The following is an 18,657-nucleotide window of genomic DNA, read 5'->3' as shown; positions in this document are numbered from 1 at the left end:
AGGGCTGCAAAAATGGCCAGGTGGTGGGTTGGGTCTCAGCCACAAGGTCACGGGCAAGTCACAAACTCATGTGACTTGCAAGCCCAATGCAAGGAGAGTTATGTGTGCTCAGCTGCTCAGTCGTGTCCGATTCTTTGCAGCATCATGGACTGTAGCCTGCCAGGCTCCTCTGTCCATGGGATTCTCCAGGCAAGAACATTAGAATGGGTTGCTATTTCCTTCTCCAGGGGATCTTCCTGACCCAGGGATCTAACCCGCATTTCCCGTGTCTCCTGCATTGGCAGGTGGATTCTTTTCCACTGCACCACCTGGGAAGAGTTACGGGCGGGCCTGGCAACAGATACTACAAGCAAGTCCTTCTATACCAGCCATGGTCAAACATTACTTCCACAGGAACCCTGTTTCCTTTGATGCTACTTAAAACTCTAATGGCATCTACATGGCTTCATCTGCCAGTGGTGAATATGGAATGAATAGCTGTTAGCAGGGGTTGCACGCATTTTCCATATAGATCAGACAGCCCCTGACCTAAATGAAGGCTACAATTTGTGAGTCTCAAATCAACTAATTCTTTGTGAAATCTTTTCTGATGAATCCAGTCTCCAGTGATCTCTCCATCTACTGAATTTTAATTTGAGTTGTGATAATACTACTTTGCCCCAAGCCTTGCTCCAAACAGATTGCAGTTCTTGGGGACAAGGTATTTTGATGTAGTCACCTAAGGGAATTCCCTGGTGGTCCAGTGGTTAGTACTCCATGATTTCACTGCTGAGGGCATGGGTTCAGTCGCTGGTCAGGGAAGTAGGATGCCACAAGCCATGCGGTATGGCCAAAAAAGAAGTCACCTAGAGGAAGAAAATGGCACAGGTGGTCAGTGAAGACAGGTGCTATGTACTTTTCTCAATGACTCAAAACTGCCATCGCAAATACAATGAAAAGATTTTAATAATCATTCATTATTAGCTTTAGATGAAAAGCAGGTTAATTTGGGACTTCTCCGGTGGGCCAGTGGTTAAGAGTCTGAGCTTTCAAGGCAAAGGGCACAGGCTCAATCCCTGGTTGGGGAACTAGGATCCCACATGCCATACAGTGTGGTCAAAAAAAATTTTTTTTTAATCAGGTTGATTTATAAAGCAAGTCAGATGTGTTCTCAAAGGGGCATTTCTCATTGAAAACAAGAGGATTCAGGCCTCTTCTTGGCCACCACCACGTCCATGTGGTAGGTAGGAAGCCACCAAGGCTCCAGCCCTCTCCTCCCAAGTCAACCACCCGCTTTTGCTCCAGAGGATTCTAGTGCCTGCTTGAACCACCTGCCAGCTCTTGATGGTATACAGGATCAGAGGAGCCCTTACTGAACTAAGGCAAAGAAAGCACAATCAGAGAAATGTATGGAACAAGTAGAGAGGCACACAGTTTCACGCTGGAGCAAAGGAGAATGTTCCTGTCCATCAAAAGCTCAAAAGCTGAGTTTAAAAAAATACAATTAGAAAGTATGTGTATACCTAAAACTAACGGACTTCCCTGGTGGTCTAGTGGTTCAGAGTTTGCCTTTCAATGCAGGAGATGTGAGTTCAATCCCAGGCTGGGGAACTAAGATCCTACATGCCCCAACACAAGTAGAAAAAGCCGGTGCGCCGCAACGAGAACCCAATGCAGTCAAAAAAACAGAAAATTCATGCAATGTTATATGCCGCCGCTAAGTCGCTTCAGTCGCGTCCGACTCTGTGCGACCCCATAGACGGCAGCCCACCAGGCTCCCCTGTCCCTGGGATTCTCCAGGCAAGAACACTGGAGTAGGTTGACATTTCCTTCTCCAATGCATGAAAATGAAAAGTGAAAGTGAAGTCGCTCAGTCATATTCGACTCCTAGTGACCCCATGGACTCAGCCTACCAGGCTCCTCTGTCCATGGGATTTTCCAGGCAAGAGTACTGGAGTGGGGTGCCATTGCCTTCTCCTGTTATATGCCAATTAGGTCTAAATAGAAATAAAACTTTAGAAGTTAGAAAGTATGCACATCCGGTAGAATTGGCTCAATAAACTTACCCATGCAAACACATGGCCAAATGCCAATTAAAATTATGCAGATTTACAAAAAAATAATGCAGATCTCTTTTTATTGAAACAGGAAAGAGGTCCATTCTTTAGTGCTAGGAGCAAAGTGTTACAGAATAATATATAATATAATCCCATTTTTAAGTTAAAACTATAATTACACACATAAAAGCAGAGAGAAAAGCAGTCAGCTATATAAGCAATTATTGCTGACAGGCGGGATTAAGGACAATTTTGTTTTTTCTTGTCTGCAGGTTATTTTTTCTACAATGAACATGGATTACTTAAGAAATAATCAATGGTCCAAATAGTACCCATTCTTTTTTTTATTGACATTAACAATACTTATCAGCTTAATAATAAAACATACTCAGTTGGCTTCTGTTTCAAAACAATGAAAATTAAACATCTAAAGTTTTTTTTGAGAGGGAAAGAAAAAAAAAAAAGATTATTCCCCAAAGTGTTTCTGAAAGCCATAGCTCTACCAGCAGAGTGGATTATAAAACCAAGAGCTAACAAACCACATAAAAGAGGGTGGGAGGGAGCCCTGGGGGGTGGGGGGGATATCCTCTTTGAGATAAGGAAATAATCAATTTACTAGAGGAGGAGTAGTGGGTTTCTAACAAGTGACAAGAAGAGACTGAACAACCAGTTTCATTTTCTATAAATAAAATCTGAGAAGGCATATTGCCAAAGAAACACAAGTCAATATCTAAACCTTTAAACACTGGGCTACCAAACTTCACTTTTAGACAGTATATTAATTACGTAGTCAATAACTATGGGTTTCATTAGGGTATTAAACGCCATAATCGATATTATTTATACTTTTCAAAGATGGGCCACTCAGGAAAAGATGTGGGGGAGGGGAAGTTTTTGATCCTGAAGTTCAAAAAGTCAGAATGAGCACACCAGAGATTACTAAGGCCTTAATGGAAAGCATAAAACACAGAAAATATGGACAGAAATCAGATTATTACCCTTTCTCCCCCCCTGCCTCCATCACAATGAGACTGGAAGGGATCCAAGAGCCATTTAAAACAAAGACGAAATGATTAGATTTTTCCCTAATTGTCTAACGCTGATGTCATGGTGTACACAAAATAAACATTGATCTCTAAGTGAAAGATGAGAAATGAACATGAACAGCCTTTCGAGGTTAAACTATCTCCAAGAGAATTCTAAGAACTGTGGGCCAGAATCTATTTAGGTGACCCTCAGGGACCTGAGGCTCTTAAAAGCCTAACAGTGGAGCCAATTTCTGATGCTCCTCTGCTGGTGATCTGCTTTTTAGTGGGGAATCTGCTCTACATGCCCCCTCGAGGGAGCCGCCCCATCTCAGAGCATCCCTCTGTGGGCTTCTAAGCACATCCGCAGAGACGTGCTGGTGTCACCTCATGGTCGTGGAGAACGCATGGCAGCTGGTACCATGTTCCGGGAGAGGCGTTGGGGTCACACTGCCGGTCAGTGCTCTTCGCGGGGTGGGAGCCGTGATGGGGAGAGGTGGGGATGCTGGGAGCGGTAGATATAAAAGACTGGTTACCAGGCTGAAAGCTAGATTGCCACTTCCAACCCACAATTTGTCAATCCACCATAGCACTGAAGACTGTAATTTTCTAGTCAGCGCTTTACGAGCAAGGTCAGACAGAAAGGAGCTTCCGTAAAAAATCGCCAAGGCCTTGGTCGGAGAATCAAGTGCAGCCCGGTGGCTATCTTCTGAGACTAGACCGTGTCCAGACAATTAGAGGGCCTGAGAGAAGGCCATCCTAGGTTCTGAGCCATGGAAGTCATCCTGCCTGACGCCAGCTGGTTCCTCCCGGCAGAGGAAGGCTAAGGATGACACAGGTAGGACGTGCTCACGCCCCCGGTCTAGCAAGGGCCTCCATGTGCCGCGCTCACCCAGATTAAAAACCAGGGCCCGGCACCACAGGAAGACTGCAATGCTGCCTGCATGCTTGGAAAGAGGTGTGCTGCAAACGCCAAATGAGGGGCTGCAGCGACCGGATAGATAATTAATATGATTAGGAACACACAGAGCAAGCATGTTCTTGCCGACTGAAAAGCCCAGTAGCATAATTACTGTTTTCTTACCAGCTCACTGTCTGTTCACATTTCAAAGCCTGGTTGGTGTTAAGACCGCTGTGTAAACATCAATAAAATCCCAAAGTGCCGGATCATCAGCATTCCAGGGCACAATGGCTTTTTGTTTTTGGTGTTTTCATTCTTTTAAAGATGCATTTCAAGGTTGCAGACATTAGGAAGAATGATCTCTATGCTTTGGACTAATCTTCGAGTTTGTAATGAGTTAACATCTCCCCCAAGTGAACATTTATTATGAAGGCTAATTAATTGCTTTCCAGTTACAAGAACCCTTTGCATTCAAAGAAAGTAGGATTCATAAGCAGAGAATAAACTGTTTATTAAACAAGGCAATGGCAACAAAGGGCTTCTCCCTTCAGAATCCCTTCTATTTAATACAGCTTTAATCAAGAAAAGAAAACATACAAATGCAAGAAATACGTACAGGTAGAAAAGGCGTACCAACAGAAATGCAACATTAATTGAAGGGGAGACGAAAGCAGTGCTTTGTAGTTGCTGGGATGTCTCTAGGGGACAGCAAGTCAATGCTTATCAGCCTTCCTCAGAAGAGACCATTTTGATTAATATCAGACCCATCTGACTCAGTCTATTAAACCCTGAAGGAAGGATATTCTTCAGATATAAAAGATATGACTTTGATTAATAATTCTACCCTATTGCCATTCCAGGCATTAACAGCTGTGTGGCCCCTCTAGAAAGGGAGCCTTTGAAATCAAGGAAGACAGGCTTCCTAAAACACTCAAGTTCCTCCACAAAACCACTTCTCAGCACTCCCTTGGGAAGGGGCCCGAGCTGAGAAGGTGTCGCCACTGGAGAAGCGGAAACCCTGCCTACATAATTTAGTTCACTGTCTACAGATTGAGGGTCAATTTCCTGTGACATAATTTCTGGTTGAAAATAACGAGATCTTAGTAAAACTGACAAAAGCCTAAGGACAGGGAGTGAGTGGCATTACGGTCCGTGCAGCTGACCCCGAGGTCTGACAAGGTTTACACCACAGCCCTGTGAGCGTATTTCCCTTTGCTGTCAGTGGGTTCCCAGGTGTGACGAGAGGCGATGGCTTAGTCCGTGGTAGAGGGGTGCTCTGCGCTGCTGTCAGTCGGGGCGGGGATGGTGGTGCAGGTGGAGGCTGGGGTGGGGTGGGGTGGGGTGGGGGATTCACTTCAGCCCTCTATCCACAAGCTCCTGCCCCATCGGCAGGATCCTCTCACATCGCCGCGTTCCTCCTAATGTTCATGACCAGCCTTCTGCCGTATTCTTTGTAGTCCACAGGCTTCACATCCACCACCGTGGCCTTAATCCGAGACTCATCCTTTGAAAAGAGAAGAACGATTTGTGATCGAAGAAACACCTGTGGCCATGCTCCTGGTTTCAGTGATCCCAACAGGAGAAAGCACGAAGACACGCCGGTGGTTCAGAGTCCCGAGAGCCCAGTAAAGGAGCCGTGCTGATGAGCGCCAGGGCAAAGGCCCTGCACCAGTTCCTCATGGTCCCAGAAACTTGGAAACCTGGACTCCAAGTGTGACAGACCGTAGCGGGCTCTTCAAGTCCTACCTGTTCTCTTTACAGAGCCAGAAGCGGGAGCCCAGAAGACAGTGGCTTGCTAAAGCTACGCCACGGGCTCTGTGAGCAGGCGGTGGGAGAGCAGCCGTGCTCGCAGCAGAGGGCGAAGCCTGCCATGGCCTGTCTCAGCTCCGTGAGAGGCGACCTCGCTGCCCTTCACCACCCCTGCCCACGCCACACGGGGACCAGTGACCCTTCCACCCCTCCCCCTCGACCATCCCCATCCCACCCTGACACCACACTGCTGACATCGAGAGGCTCATTTAATGCTCACAAAACCAGACACAGCTGTTAGCAGGTATTAGGGTTCAGGCCTGACAAGAAAGCAGAGCAAGCAAATCCTGAAACAAGCAAGGTTTTCTGAATTCTCCTGTCGCCTGTTCACCAGGTTGGACAGCGCCTTCAGAGGCAGACTGGGGTGAGGCCAGCTCAGGGCCTGCACACTCCAGCTCTGTACCTACAAAACCCAGTCAGATTTCTAAGCATGTGTAGAGCTCTGAGGCTGGACTGCCTACATGCAATTATCAGCTCTGCCACTTGCTAGCGTATGAATTTAGGCAAGTTACTCAATTCTCCATAACTACAGCTTTTCACTGGCAAAACGCAGGCAACAATAGTTCCTTCACACAGGGTTGCTGCTAGGATGAATGGAGACAGAGTATGCAAAGGGTGGGGAACAGTATCTGGCAGATAGTAAGCACTCAATAAAGGCTGTTTTTTCATGATTTTACAATTGTATGATGTTATGAGCAATTAAAGGAATTTTCAAGATAATGTTAACCACATGTGGTCTTTCTCTCATATACTAACTTTAGAACCCAAACCATGGGGAAGATGGGGTTTGTGTCTGTCAGGACACAAACCAAAATCCCCCAGGTTTTAACTGAAAAGGCCACACAGCATGTTTTCCTTGGATGTTAATACTGGACAAGACCCCTAACCTCTCTCTTGGTCTGTTTGCTCATCTGAAAACAGAGATGGTAACTGCACCCTAGTGTTGGTGTGACTCAGTGAGTAATACATGCAGGGTGTTATGAGTTGGGTCTGGAACACAGTAAGCGAGGAACTGACAGCTAACACTGTAGTGGGGTTGTGGGTGACAGACAGCAGTTCTATGCTGCTACCCTCACGCACCGCGGGTGACGCTACTTACGTTGTAGGTCTCCAGTTTGACCCTGATCCTGAACGTAAAAGATCGAAAGTTGGCATTCTGGAAAACTTCCTCAAATGCTTGCTCGTTCTGCAGAAACAAAACGTAAAACTGTCGGCATGGAAACTACCAGACCACCTGAAATTATCTATACGGTTTTTAAAAAGACTTGGAGGAAAATCTCTGAGAAAATGATCACCTCCCAGTGGCTTGAAATTTCTTAGGAATGACTAATATATAGGTGACATTTCATCGCATAAAACTGTTTAGGTAGAATTTTATTAAAAATTAAAATATTCTACCTAGAGTACTCAATTTCATACAGACAGAAAGTGGAATGATGGCTGCCAGGGGCAACAGACAGTTAGTGTTTGATGGGTACAGGGTTTCAGCTGAGGATGAAAAAGTTCTACAGCTGGATGATGGTGGCAGCTGGACAACAATATGAAGGTATTTTAATGCCGGTGAACTTATACATGTGGGCTTCCCTGGTGGCTCAGCTGGTAAAGCCACCTGCAATGGAGGAGACCTGGGTTCAATCCCTGAGTTGGGAAGATTCTCTGGAGAAGGGAAAGGCTGCCCACTCCATATTCTGGCCTGGAGAATGCCATGGGCTGTATAGTCCATGCAGCTTCCCTGGGTTCAATCCCTGGGTCGGGAAGATCCAGTGGAGAAGGAAATGGCAACCCACTCCAGTACTTTTGCCTGGAAAATTCCATGGATGGAGGAGACTGGTAGGCTATAGTCCATGGGATTGCAAAGAGTCAGACACGACTGAGCAACTTCACTGGTTCACTGATATAGTCCATGGGGTCGCAAAAGAGTGGGACACGACTAAGCGACTTTCACTCACTCACTCACAATGGTAAATTTTATGTATATTTTATCACAATAGAAAAAAACTGAAACACTCTTAAACACATTTCTAAACTTTCAAAATCTGTGATGGAATAGATCTGAGGCTCAGAATCTTCAGAAGAAATTAAGAATGGACGAGGACTCAGGAAAAAAGTTCAAGTTGTCATATATACATTATTTCAGCCTCTGGATTTACAGATGTAGTAAGTCAAGGAGACAGGAGAAGTGGGCAAAAGTTAGGGAAGAAGTTTAAAATTCACAGTTCTCTCTTACTGGCCTCTCAAATACTATTTGATTAAGCTTCTGAATTAAAAAAAAAAAGTCTGGTAAACGGAGGGATTAGAGAAAGCATTTTACACAAATATGCATAAAATAAATGTACAAGAACTTTTAATAAAATTAATAGTTCATATCAGTCAAGTATTATTTGCAAGCCACTTGGAACATGAAAATAGCTTTGTTATATATAGAACTCTTTATATAAAGGTTACTACAAACATACACACACACACACACACACAGAGTCCTCAGGCTTTTGGGTATGTAAATAAAACAATGTGTTAAACCTTCAGAAAATTGTACCAGCTGCCATCATTCTTTCAAGATTAGTCAAAGCGTGGAGCGCATACTCCAAGAATATTATGATTCCTGAGGGGAGAGTTCCTATATGTCCTCATTCACTGGCAGTAAAACCAGTCAAATGTAATAAGCCCATAAAAAATCCTGAAAGGCTGCCTCGAGCCTTAAAAGCTGATATGAAAATAGAGGACCAGGCAAAACAGATAAAAGATACCATCATACTTTAAAGTCAATTCCAGTTATTTCTGTAAAAGGGCTTGTTGGGATTATTTTCAGAGAGCTCATGGACAATTTCAAAGAGACAAAAGGGCAGAGCTAAATGAACAGAAGACAGGAAAAGAAAAAACACACACGCACACACCCCAAAACAAATGACAAATCCTTTTTTGCTACTGGCTTTTACAAGTATCCTAACCGATTTGGAGGACAATGGGGGAGAAAAATCTATATAGACAGATACTAATTTGTGTGGCCCAGAAACTATAGCTTTTATTGGTCTTTGTATGTTTTATCTGAGCAAACATCTTTCTTAACTTTAGGATAACTAGTAATCTAGTCCTTGAATTAAACAAAACTACTATGTGAAAATACTCTTTTATAAAAATTAAATGGAGAAAGTGACCTTACGAAAGAAAGTTACTTTGTAAGAACATATCTGACACTCTGAAAGAAGCACATACCTTATACGTGAATTTAAACCAGGATTTGACTCAACTTTTCAGAGAAGTGTTTATTACTTTAAAAAGGCACATTGAATAAAGATGTGGTACGGATACACATGGGAACACTACTCAGCCATAAAACAGAATGAAATAATACCATCTGCAGCAACATGGATATAAGAGATTATCACACTAAGCAAAGTCAGAAAAAGACAAATACCACAGAACACTGTTTACATGTGGAATCTAACACATGACACAAATGAACCTGTCTAGGGGGCAGAAACAGACTCAAGACACAGGGAACAAACTCAAGACACTCAGAAACAGACTCAAGACACGGTTATCATGGGGGGTGGGGGAGTGGGTGGAGAGGGATGGACTGGGAGCTTGGGGCTAGGAGAGACAAGCCATCACATACAGAATGGGTGGGTACCAAGGTCCTACTGTAAAGCACAGGGAACTAGTCAACATCCCAGGATAAACCATAATGGGGAGACCACAATGGACTTAAAGTTTATTATTACAGACTCAAAAAATAAAGGCATCTGGACTTCAGCTCACTTCAGAAGATACTTCCAGATCTCAAGTGACTGCAGGCACACCGACTCTTAGAAACAGGGGGAAGAAGTGCTTTCTACTTAGAAAGGGCTGGTTTTAAAGAATTTTATACACATGACTTCATCACCTCATTGTTAGCACATCCAAGGTGGACACAATTAGAATTAGATGAGCTCTCACAGTCAGCAGTGAGAGACGCTGTACAACACCCACCAGCAATAGACCAACAATTATCAGAGCAAAAAACAGGTAAGTCACAGCATGGGAACTACTACAGTAATGATACAGGACATGGCCGACCTTCTCTTTTAACTCCCCGAGATACGCAGTGTTTTGTCCAAGGATGGCCTCTGCAGACTCCTGGAAACATGTGACCCACTGATTCTCTTGAAAATCGGCAATATTGACCTAAAAAACACAACTTCACATCATTACACCAAAGAAATAACAAAAGGAAGACACACTAAGGAGACTGGGAGATTGACTTTCTCCACTCCTTCCAAGAGTTTCTAGGGAAAAGAGCCGATTCCACCAAATAGCTATGTTCTTTCCAAAGAACGTAAAAAGCATCCAAGAGAGAAGTTCAAAATGTTAAGTGTAGATCACAGCAGGAACGTGATATGGTGTGGACGTGTGATTTCAGTTCTCAGGGGAGATACAGCCCAACAAAAATCACCTTCAGATGCAGGATCCGGGCAGACTGGACTCAGAGGCCCTCCAGCTGCAAGGGGCTTTGGACTAAAGGTTTTGAATGAGTCTCCAATGTCTTCTGCATTTTAAACTGTACACCCTTCAGTCACCAGGAGGTGCTCCCTAAGACTGCTCTCAGTCAGTGCTGTGCACCCCAGACAATCTGAAAGCCTGAACTGAGAAACAAGCCAGTCTCCACAGTACCGGGAGCTTCACAGGGACAAGAAACACCAGAGCGGTCCTCATGCACCCATTCTACTTACTGACAGGATCATGCGGTACTTGAAATTGGGGAATTCACTGTCACACTTCTCGCAGCGGTACAATCCGTTCTGCTGGTCGATCACTTTCTTGTTACAATCCTGAGTTGGGCAGGCCTGGTACATACAGTTCTCTTTGCGAAGATACACCACGGTTGCCACAGAGCTAAAATAGTCAGGCTTCAGGAGAAGAGAGTGGCATGAGGCAAAGAGCACAGACCAAAGTTCAGGACTGGATCTGCCCTGACATATGAGGGGTAAGCGTTTGCATATTCTCACAATGTGATTACAAGGGATAATTCGTTCTATAGTTTTAGAGGTTACTTGAACTGACTACAAAATCCAGAAGCATAACAAACCAAGTTCTAAAGCATATTACTTCTTAATAATAAAGAAGTTAATTCTAAACTGTGCTGTGCTTAGTTACTCAGTGGTGTCTGACTCTTTGTGACCCCATGGACTAGCCCACCAGGCTCCTTTGTCCATGGGGATTCTCCAGGCAAGAATACTGGAGTGAGTTGTCATGCTCTCTTTCAGGAGATCTTCCCAACTCAAGGATCGAACACAGGTCTCTCGCATTGCAGGTGGATTCTTTACTGTCTGAGCCACCAGGGAAGTCCTTAATTCTAAATTAGACTAAACTATTTAATTAAAACTGAAATAGACTACATGAAAGAAAAAGACTTCAAGAGATCTTGATCTTGTTGCTCCTGTTCCTCTGCCCCTCCGAAGGTAACAGAACCAGGAAATACAGAGTGACACAGTGAACTCTAGCACAGTTATCTTCAACCAGTCCTCCTGTGTTAAAAACAATAGCAGCGATTTCGAGCATCTCGATTCAACTTTGTCTTTGGTCAACAAGCATTTTCTGTAAAAAGCCAGACAGCGTCTATCTCAGGCTTTACAAGCCATCAGGTCACAGTCTGTTGCAGCTACTCGTCCTGCTGCTGGGGTGCAAGACCATCCACAGACAGTCTAGAGATGAGAGCGGGTGGCTGGTTTCAATGCATTTGTACTTACAATAGGCGGCAGGCTAGATATGGCCCGTGGGCCTGTTTGTGGACCCCTGGTCTAAGTCATCAAGTTCAGTAGAATGCAAAAAGACTGAACAAGTGCCTTCAAAGTGGAGACAGCACTGATAAGTAAATGTGGCAAGGACCAAGTCACAAGCATAGGCTTTCTGTTGCTGCTATTTGCTTTGCCTTTTAACTGTCATGGAAAGGGTACAGGACGAATAATTTTGGAGGATGGTGAGCAGTTCCCTCTGGGTGTACTCTGAACTCAGGGCCAGATGAACCCTCACTCTAAAAGGCTCTAGAGCAGTGGTCCCCAACCTTTTCAGCACCCGGGACCATTTTGGTAGAAGACTATTTTTCCACAGACAGGATGTTTCAGGCAGCAATGCAAGCAACAGGGAGCAGCCCATTTCCGGCTGTGTGGCCTGGTTCCTAACAAGCTGTGGATCAGTACTGGTCTGCAGCCCAGGAGTTGGGGACTCCTGCTCTACTGAAGGGGAATCTTCCAGGAGAATGCCTGAAGGGTTTTTCTGTATTTCCAGGTAAGGGCCCGATTCAAAGTGTGACTTGAAAGTTTGGGTGTGAATAGGTACTCTCTAGGCCCGACTCCTTGTTACCTACTGTCTACCCTTAGGTCTAAGAAAGAAACTGGCTGACAAGAAAACCCAGAGTGACACAGATCTGTCCAACATTTAAGTCTCAGGACACTGTGTAACAGCATTATGAGTTGCAGTCATTGACAATGATGGATAAGAATGTATTGTGAAATGAGACAGTAAGGAATAAAAACCATATTGTACAATATGAAAATAATAAAGCAGGAATTACTGGTTGTGGGAGCATAAAGCAGAAATAAATGATTTAAATCTTGAACTGTGGACAGAATACAGACTCAGAGCAAGATGGGGGGCGGGGGCCATCAAACACAAACATTGAAAGGGAAGCTGCAACTCCAGTCAAGTACCAGTCACGTCTTGTCAGAGGGTGCCAGGGCTGCTCAGCCCCCGAGAGGCTCGTCTTCTATACCCAGCGAGGGTACACGCAATCCACTCCATGCCTGCTGCTGAAACTCACTAACGCTCAGTGTGAGCGGTAATCGCAAAAGCTGCCTTTCTGGTCTGCAGGCATTTCAGTCTGCAGGAACAATCCCAGAAAAGGAGTATGGACCTGAATGCGGTTCATGTTAACGCGCAACTTGATTACTACTGCTTCGTTGAGGTCCCTCCAAGAACTACACAACTCTCTAAGACACAGCTCTGGGCATCTTTGTGCCTCAACTGACCTGAGGGATATAACATACTCCTATTAGAAAGCATGGCTCCCTCACTCTGGCTGGCATCCTTAGCCATCAGCCCAGGTAAGAATCATAGCTCTGGATTAAGGTCTAACAGCTGGTTATCAGAAATTGGACCTGAAAACTCATCCTCTCGCACATTGTGCATGCTTTTGTGGAGAAAGTTAGGAATGCAGATACCTTGTCACCTTGGCCCAGGTTCTCCGACTTGACCTCATATAAAGTTTTCCAGTTGGTGTTGCTCCCACCTGCTCCTCCACTCTTTAGATCAGAGATGGAAATGCCATCTAAGGCTTGTCCTTCTGAGTCAAACCTGAAAAACAAAGAATAACAGGCCCTACATATGCATACTGAATGTGATACTTGTTTCTATGTGCCAGGTTAGGCTATTCGCTCCCCATCCAACTGTTCACAGGTCATGGCCAAGTGGGGCTGAAGGTGGCCTCTTCCTTATTGTATCTCAAGTCTACTGAAGAAACGGAGTGGCCTCTTTTAAATCTCAATTGCTCTGACGCCTCCCAGTGGTCACGAAAGACAGTGCCAAACTGCCACAGAACCTTTACTTATATTAGCCTTGCTATCAACACTGGCCAGATGGCCCAAGTGCCTAAAAAAACAGTAACCTGGAAAGTCAACAACAAAACAAGCAACAATGGAGAGCCCTGGTATAGTTCTTTGAGCTACTGATGCTCATTCTTGCTCAGCAGCTGCATTTTTCTCACCGCTGAAATGTACCAGGCCAGAAAGGGACAGTTGACATATTTTAATGGGGTAGCAAAAAATGTTCCCAGATCTTTTAAGACTGGTATAATTTCAAAAGATTATACAATCAAAAGTAATTTATTAGAAGGTATTTACCTGTTTCCCTGTAGACTGACCTTCTTAGTGAGATTTTACTTATGCCAGAATGAAAGTTGAAATTAAATTATGTTAGATTATTATAAAGTTGATCACATTATCAGCTAACATGAAGGAAAGGACCCCCGAGAGGAGTGTGTCAGAAGCACACTTGTGTCAGGAAAGAGGCAGGCTGAGATTGAAAACACACCAATGTCACCCAAAAGGAGGATAAGTAAAAGTAACCACATACAGAAAAGGCTCCGTAAACCGAGAGCGTGGGACAGAACGGATGCTGCCCTAAGCTGCAGACAATTGCCTTTTTGTTCTGCCAGGTAAGCGGCTAAATCTGTCACAGAGGCACAGCAAGGTCCGTAAACCTATTTCACCTTGACTAGCAACACAAGTTTACAGTTTCAAAAACTCTGAGGAGACATTTGCCACCAAAGACAGCTCATCAGGAGTCAACAGAACAGGGAGAGAGGCAGCCCTTCTTACAGCAGAAACTCCACAGTGCTGCAACAGAGATCTAGACACCTCCAGACCGTGCCTGGGGGGGCGGACACACCGAGCTCCTTTCTGATCAACACCAAGCTGCCTTACTCAAGGGACAGCCGTGTCTTTTTATGTTGACTGGGATCAGAGTCATCGACAAGTAAACTATGAAGACCTTAATGTGGGCAATTAACCTGTGGTTGTGCCCCAGAGCCTGATGGGAAATCAAGCAGCAAGGACAAACCAAAGCCGTGGTTCCTTCCGGTCAGCTTGTTAATGAAAGGGCCCTGCGCTATAATGCAAAGCCAGCTACCAGAAAAGCTAAACATGGACCCACATGGACCACACGCACAAGGCTGGCTTAAGCGACATGGCCATGCCAGGAGATGTGTCCTGTGTGTCAGTCAGTCACTCAGTCGTGTCCGACTCTTGGTGACCCCATGGACTGCAGCCCACCAGGCTCCGCTGCCCATGGGATTCTCCAGGCAAGAATACTGGAGTGGGTAGCCGTTCCCTTCTCCAGGGATCAAACCCAGGTCTCCTGCATCGCAGGCAGATTCTTTACCGACAGAGCCACCAGGGAAGCCTTAGACATGTCATGAAACTATTCAGATAGGAGTGCTACTGGTTCACATTAAGCTCAAAGAAAAGTGGGGAGTATGTCATACAAGCCAACTCTCTAGTCACTCAAACCCTAAGACATGGTTGGAAATCAACACCCACCTACTCCCACCCTGTAGCTTATAAGCTCAAGCGAGTTCCAGGGCTTTTTTCCCCTGACCACATCAATGCCTGCATACCAGGTTTCAGTTTGAAGTGCTCTATTGAGGCAGAGTTTTAACACCCTAAATAGCTAGACACAAGGAGGAGATTTTAGTAGGTTCTCCTCATCCCAAGTGCTTTGTGAATAGCAACATACTGCCCACAAAAGCCCATTGTGCCCACCGCACTCGATCAGAGTCTGGTGAATACACACTAGAAGATGCGATCGGCACCGGAGTCTAGATGGAACAAGAACGCCTAGCCCCCACCCGCCTCCACCCACAGAGACCCACGGCTTTGAGCCGTGAAATGAAAGACACCTCCACTCACGGAGCTCTAGCACAAAGCTGCTCCAGCTCGTCTTCACCTGCTTCGCAGGCTCAAGGTCGGCGGGCAGCGTTCCTGTCCTAATTGCTCCCTGTGACTCTCCAGGTTTGCCGTGGGATTACAGGTTTGTCAGTTTAAGGCCTTTAGAGCCATCCTCTCAGAAGGCATAATGCCTCCAAGAAATATAGGAACTGCTCCATTTAGTAACAGAGCCCTCTGCTTGGCAGACAGATCACATGCTGATTGTAGGAACCAAAAGAACCAGTTCTTCTCCAAGCCCAAGTTCAAATAGCCCCTGTGTTGAGCCCCATAAAAACCTACCATCCACGAAGCTTATAGGCCTCTGGGATGTCAGGGTTCACAATGATGGTGCTTGAAGATAGTACAGAGAGGCTCCGTCCACCAAAATCAGAAACTCTGGCTCCTTTGATGGCCATCACAGGTTGTCTAGAACCATCAAATTTATCAGCCTGCATAACAGAAACAACAAACAAACAAGTGTCAATGGCAGGAAGAACACAAAGTTTTTTTATAAAAAACAAAGAAAACAGCCAATAGAAGAGTGAATGCAATAAATGCTACATGGACTCAATACAAGATAACCTCACACACAAGAATCTGCTCAGAGATGCATCAAAACTAACCGAGAGTTACAGGAAAGAGCAAATTTCACTATGTAAAACCGAAATCACAGCAAATCTCACAGAAGTAAATCACAAAGGCTTTCAAATATTCCCCAGAGAGCCCAAACCTTCAAGAGGAAGGGTCTACCCAGCTGACATGGCCAACGCCCCACAGCTCCTGAGGCAAGACCACCCAGGAAGCTCTTTGTGTCCCCACCTTTCTGCACACACTCCCGCCACTCAACGCGAGCACTTACATCGTCTCCCCACAGGGTAGCGTTCACCACCTTCCCTGACATGTCCATCAGATAGATATTTCTCTTCGAGACTTCTCTGTTGTTAGACTTCACTGTGATTTTTGTGACATCTTCGTAGTTCTTGCAGATCCCGATTATGTCTAAGACACAAGCACGGCGTTTTAGTAAGAAATGGTCAAGGGCTTCCCTGGTGGCTCAGGGGTAAAGAATCCATCTGCCAATGCAGGAGACATGGGTTCGATCCCTGGTCTGGGAAGATCCCACACGCTGCAGAGCAACTGAGCCTGTGCGCCACGACTACAGAGTCTGTGCTCTAGAGCCTGGGAGCCGCTGACCACTGAAGCCCGCGTGCCCTATGGCCCGTGCTCTGCAGCGAGAAGCCCCTGCAGTGAATGAGAAGCCCACTCGTGGCGACCAGAGAGTAGCCCTCACGCTCTGCAATGAGAGAACCCTGCGCAGCAACGAGGATCAGCACAGCCAAAAACAAACAAACAAAACTAAAAAGACGGCGAGGCTCTCGTGACAGCACAACCGAAAGTGAAGCGGCGAGCACTCGCCTCACGCCGCCCCCATGTGCGGTGCAAGCGAGACCAACGATGACCACTCTTGGCTCTCATCACAGACTTACCCACAAGTGAGTCTTTAGATTTGCTCTCCAGGTCGCCAATCCCCGTGAAATCAAACTGAACTGTGGGTAAGTGACGACCGTCTTCACAGGGCATGACAGAAGTCTCATTGTTGAAGGTCATCTCGTAGTCGTTTTTGACGGCTGTGAATTGTTTGTTGGCGATCTTCAGGGTGCCTTTAGAGAAGTAATAGACCTACAAAAGAAGCCACGCCGTGGAACGTGGGATGTGCCATCAAATCGGGTCTAAAAAGCCTTCACCGTCCCCACCCCAGCACTCGGCCGTTTCTGATCTAGACGCCACGCTGCCGTACCTTGTTCACGTCAATAAGGGGGAAAAACTTGTCCGCTTGCTCATTGAAAGCAGTCGCTCTGATTTCACCCTGCAGAAGCGTGTGAGAGAGAGCAGGTTAGAACTATGGAGCTCCAGTTCTACCAGTGAAAAATAGGACACTCTGGTGTCAAGATGACATCTTTGAAACAGTAGCACAGTCAACACAGAAGACACATAGTTCACAGTCACACGTTCAAGTTATTAACTCCAAAGAAACAACCCAGGTTTAACTAGCTGATCCCCATTACTGTCCCTCATTAAACCTCAAGTTAGAAACCTTAAAAAAAAATGTATTTTGAACATGAGTGACATTACTGAAGCCCCCGGGGAAGTGTGTTGGGCCGCCGTGATTCACCAGCTTCCCTCGCATTTGCACCCATCAAGGAATTACTTCATACTCGAGAGTCATTGCCAAAAATGTTAAAATAAATCATACTTTCAGGTTGCTCGTGATTGGATTTTCACTTGTACTTTCCTGTCAGTCAAAATGCTACAGATGGAGAAGAAACTTAAATTAACAGCTGAATTTTTAGCCAACTGACAGATGAGACCAATAATTTGGTTTAAAAAAGTTGGATTCTGACTCAGTCAATACATTGGCGGTGTTATCCCATCTTCAAAAAAAAAACAGAAACAAATAAAAAAAAAAAACCAATTATTTTTTTCTGCCCCCTTAGAGGTTTGAACAAATAGGAAATATACAGCCATTTGAAAAGAATGCCTGAAGTATATACTAGGGATTATAAGTAAAAAGAATGGACAGAGATATAGCATGACAAGACGCTTGTTGAGATGCCACTACTTGGATTTTTCATCTCTCCATTGTGGTTTGGTTTCGTTTACATAAAGCACAGAAGTCTGCACTGCCAGAATGCATCTCTCGCAAAACCAACCACTTATCACTTGTCAAGGCTGCCACGTGCCTTCTGTTGTGGCCCAGGGCTCCATGCGGCTCCCAAGGAGACATCACCTCTTGGGGCTTTGACTAAGCCTCCTGGCAAGTCAGACATGTCTCTGATTTCTCCTGCCTGTGAGGCTACTCACATTTAGAAAACTAATGTCAACTGCTATAAATGCTTCCGCCTGAGACCAAGGGTTTTACTTATGACTGAACCCTGTGCCCACAGACGGCATCAGAAGGTTACAAGAGAAGAAAAACAGCAGCAAGAAGCATGTTTCTTCTTGGCCTACTGTTATCTCTCACCTCACGGGCCTGCACAGAGGTAAGCCCTCTGTTTCCCAGAGCTGAGGACTCTTCTTTCCCCACCTGACAGATACTCACACTCTCGTCAACCAGTTCTATGGAGAAAAGCTTCCCTTCCCCTCGGGAGTTGCTCCAGGTGCGGATCTGACTTTTGTTGGTGACACGAGCACAGATAGTCCACCTAAAAATAAAAGATGGATAATCTTAGTGTCAGGAGTCTTACTTGGGAAAGATATGAAATGTTCCCTCCCTATTATCTTCTTAGAGGCTTTCTTACCTTATGCATATTCTATTTTCCAGGGGAAGCTGTATTTTAATCCAGCTAATTAAAACCCCAGGATGACATCCAGGTTTGACAGTTTATAGAATAAGCAAATAGTAAAACACACAAGGTGATTTAACACTG

General features: G+C 45.2%; 1 protein-coding gene across 2 annotated transcripts in view; it reads right to left on the bottom strand.

Moving 5' to 3' along the window:
- Positions 1–4,497: 4,497 nt before the first annotated feature.
- RPA1 (replication protein A1) overlaps positions 4,498–18,657 on the bottom strand; it is a 44,428-nt gene continuing 30,268 nt past the window's right edge. The window contains exons 8-17 of one of the 2 annotated variants that reach the window (XM_068977157.1): positions 18,330–18,432; positions 17,028–17,096; positions 16,717–16,909; positions 16,089–16,228; positions 15,530–15,678; positions 12,968–13,100; positions 10,481–10,657; positions 9,828–9,935; positions 6,871–6,957; positions 4,498–5,466 (exon numbers count right to left, since the gene is read on the bottom strand). In XM_068977157.1, the coding sequence (XP_068833258.1) occupies positions 5,362–5,466; positions 6,871–6,957; positions 9,828–9,935; positions 10,481–10,657; positions 12,968–13,100; positions 15,530–15,678; positions 16,089–16,228; positions 16,717–16,909; positions 17,028–17,096; positions 18,330–18,432 (1,264 nt within the window). In that variant the 3' untranslated portion in view covers positions 4,498–5,361. The remainder of the gene's footprint in view (positions 5,467–6,870; positions 6,958–9,827; positions 9,936–10,480; positions 10,658–12,967; positions 13,101–15,529; positions 15,679–16,088; positions 16,229–16,716; positions 16,910–17,027; positions 17,097–18,329; positions 18,433–18,657) is intronic. The other variant, XM_068977158.1, reaches the window with a different exon arrangement.

Source organism: Capricornis sumatraensis, chromosome 8 (genome assembly GCF_032405125.1).
Source record: "Capricornis sumatraensis isolate serow.1 chromosome 8, serow.2, whole genome shotgun sequence".
Classification (NCBI taxonomy): Eukaryota; Metazoa; Chordata; class Mammalia; order Artiodactyla; family Bovidae; genus Capricornis; species Capricornis sumatraensis.
The sequence above is the reverse complement of the archived record's forward strand: the minus strand, read 5'-3'. Positions and strand labels throughout refer to the sequence as shown.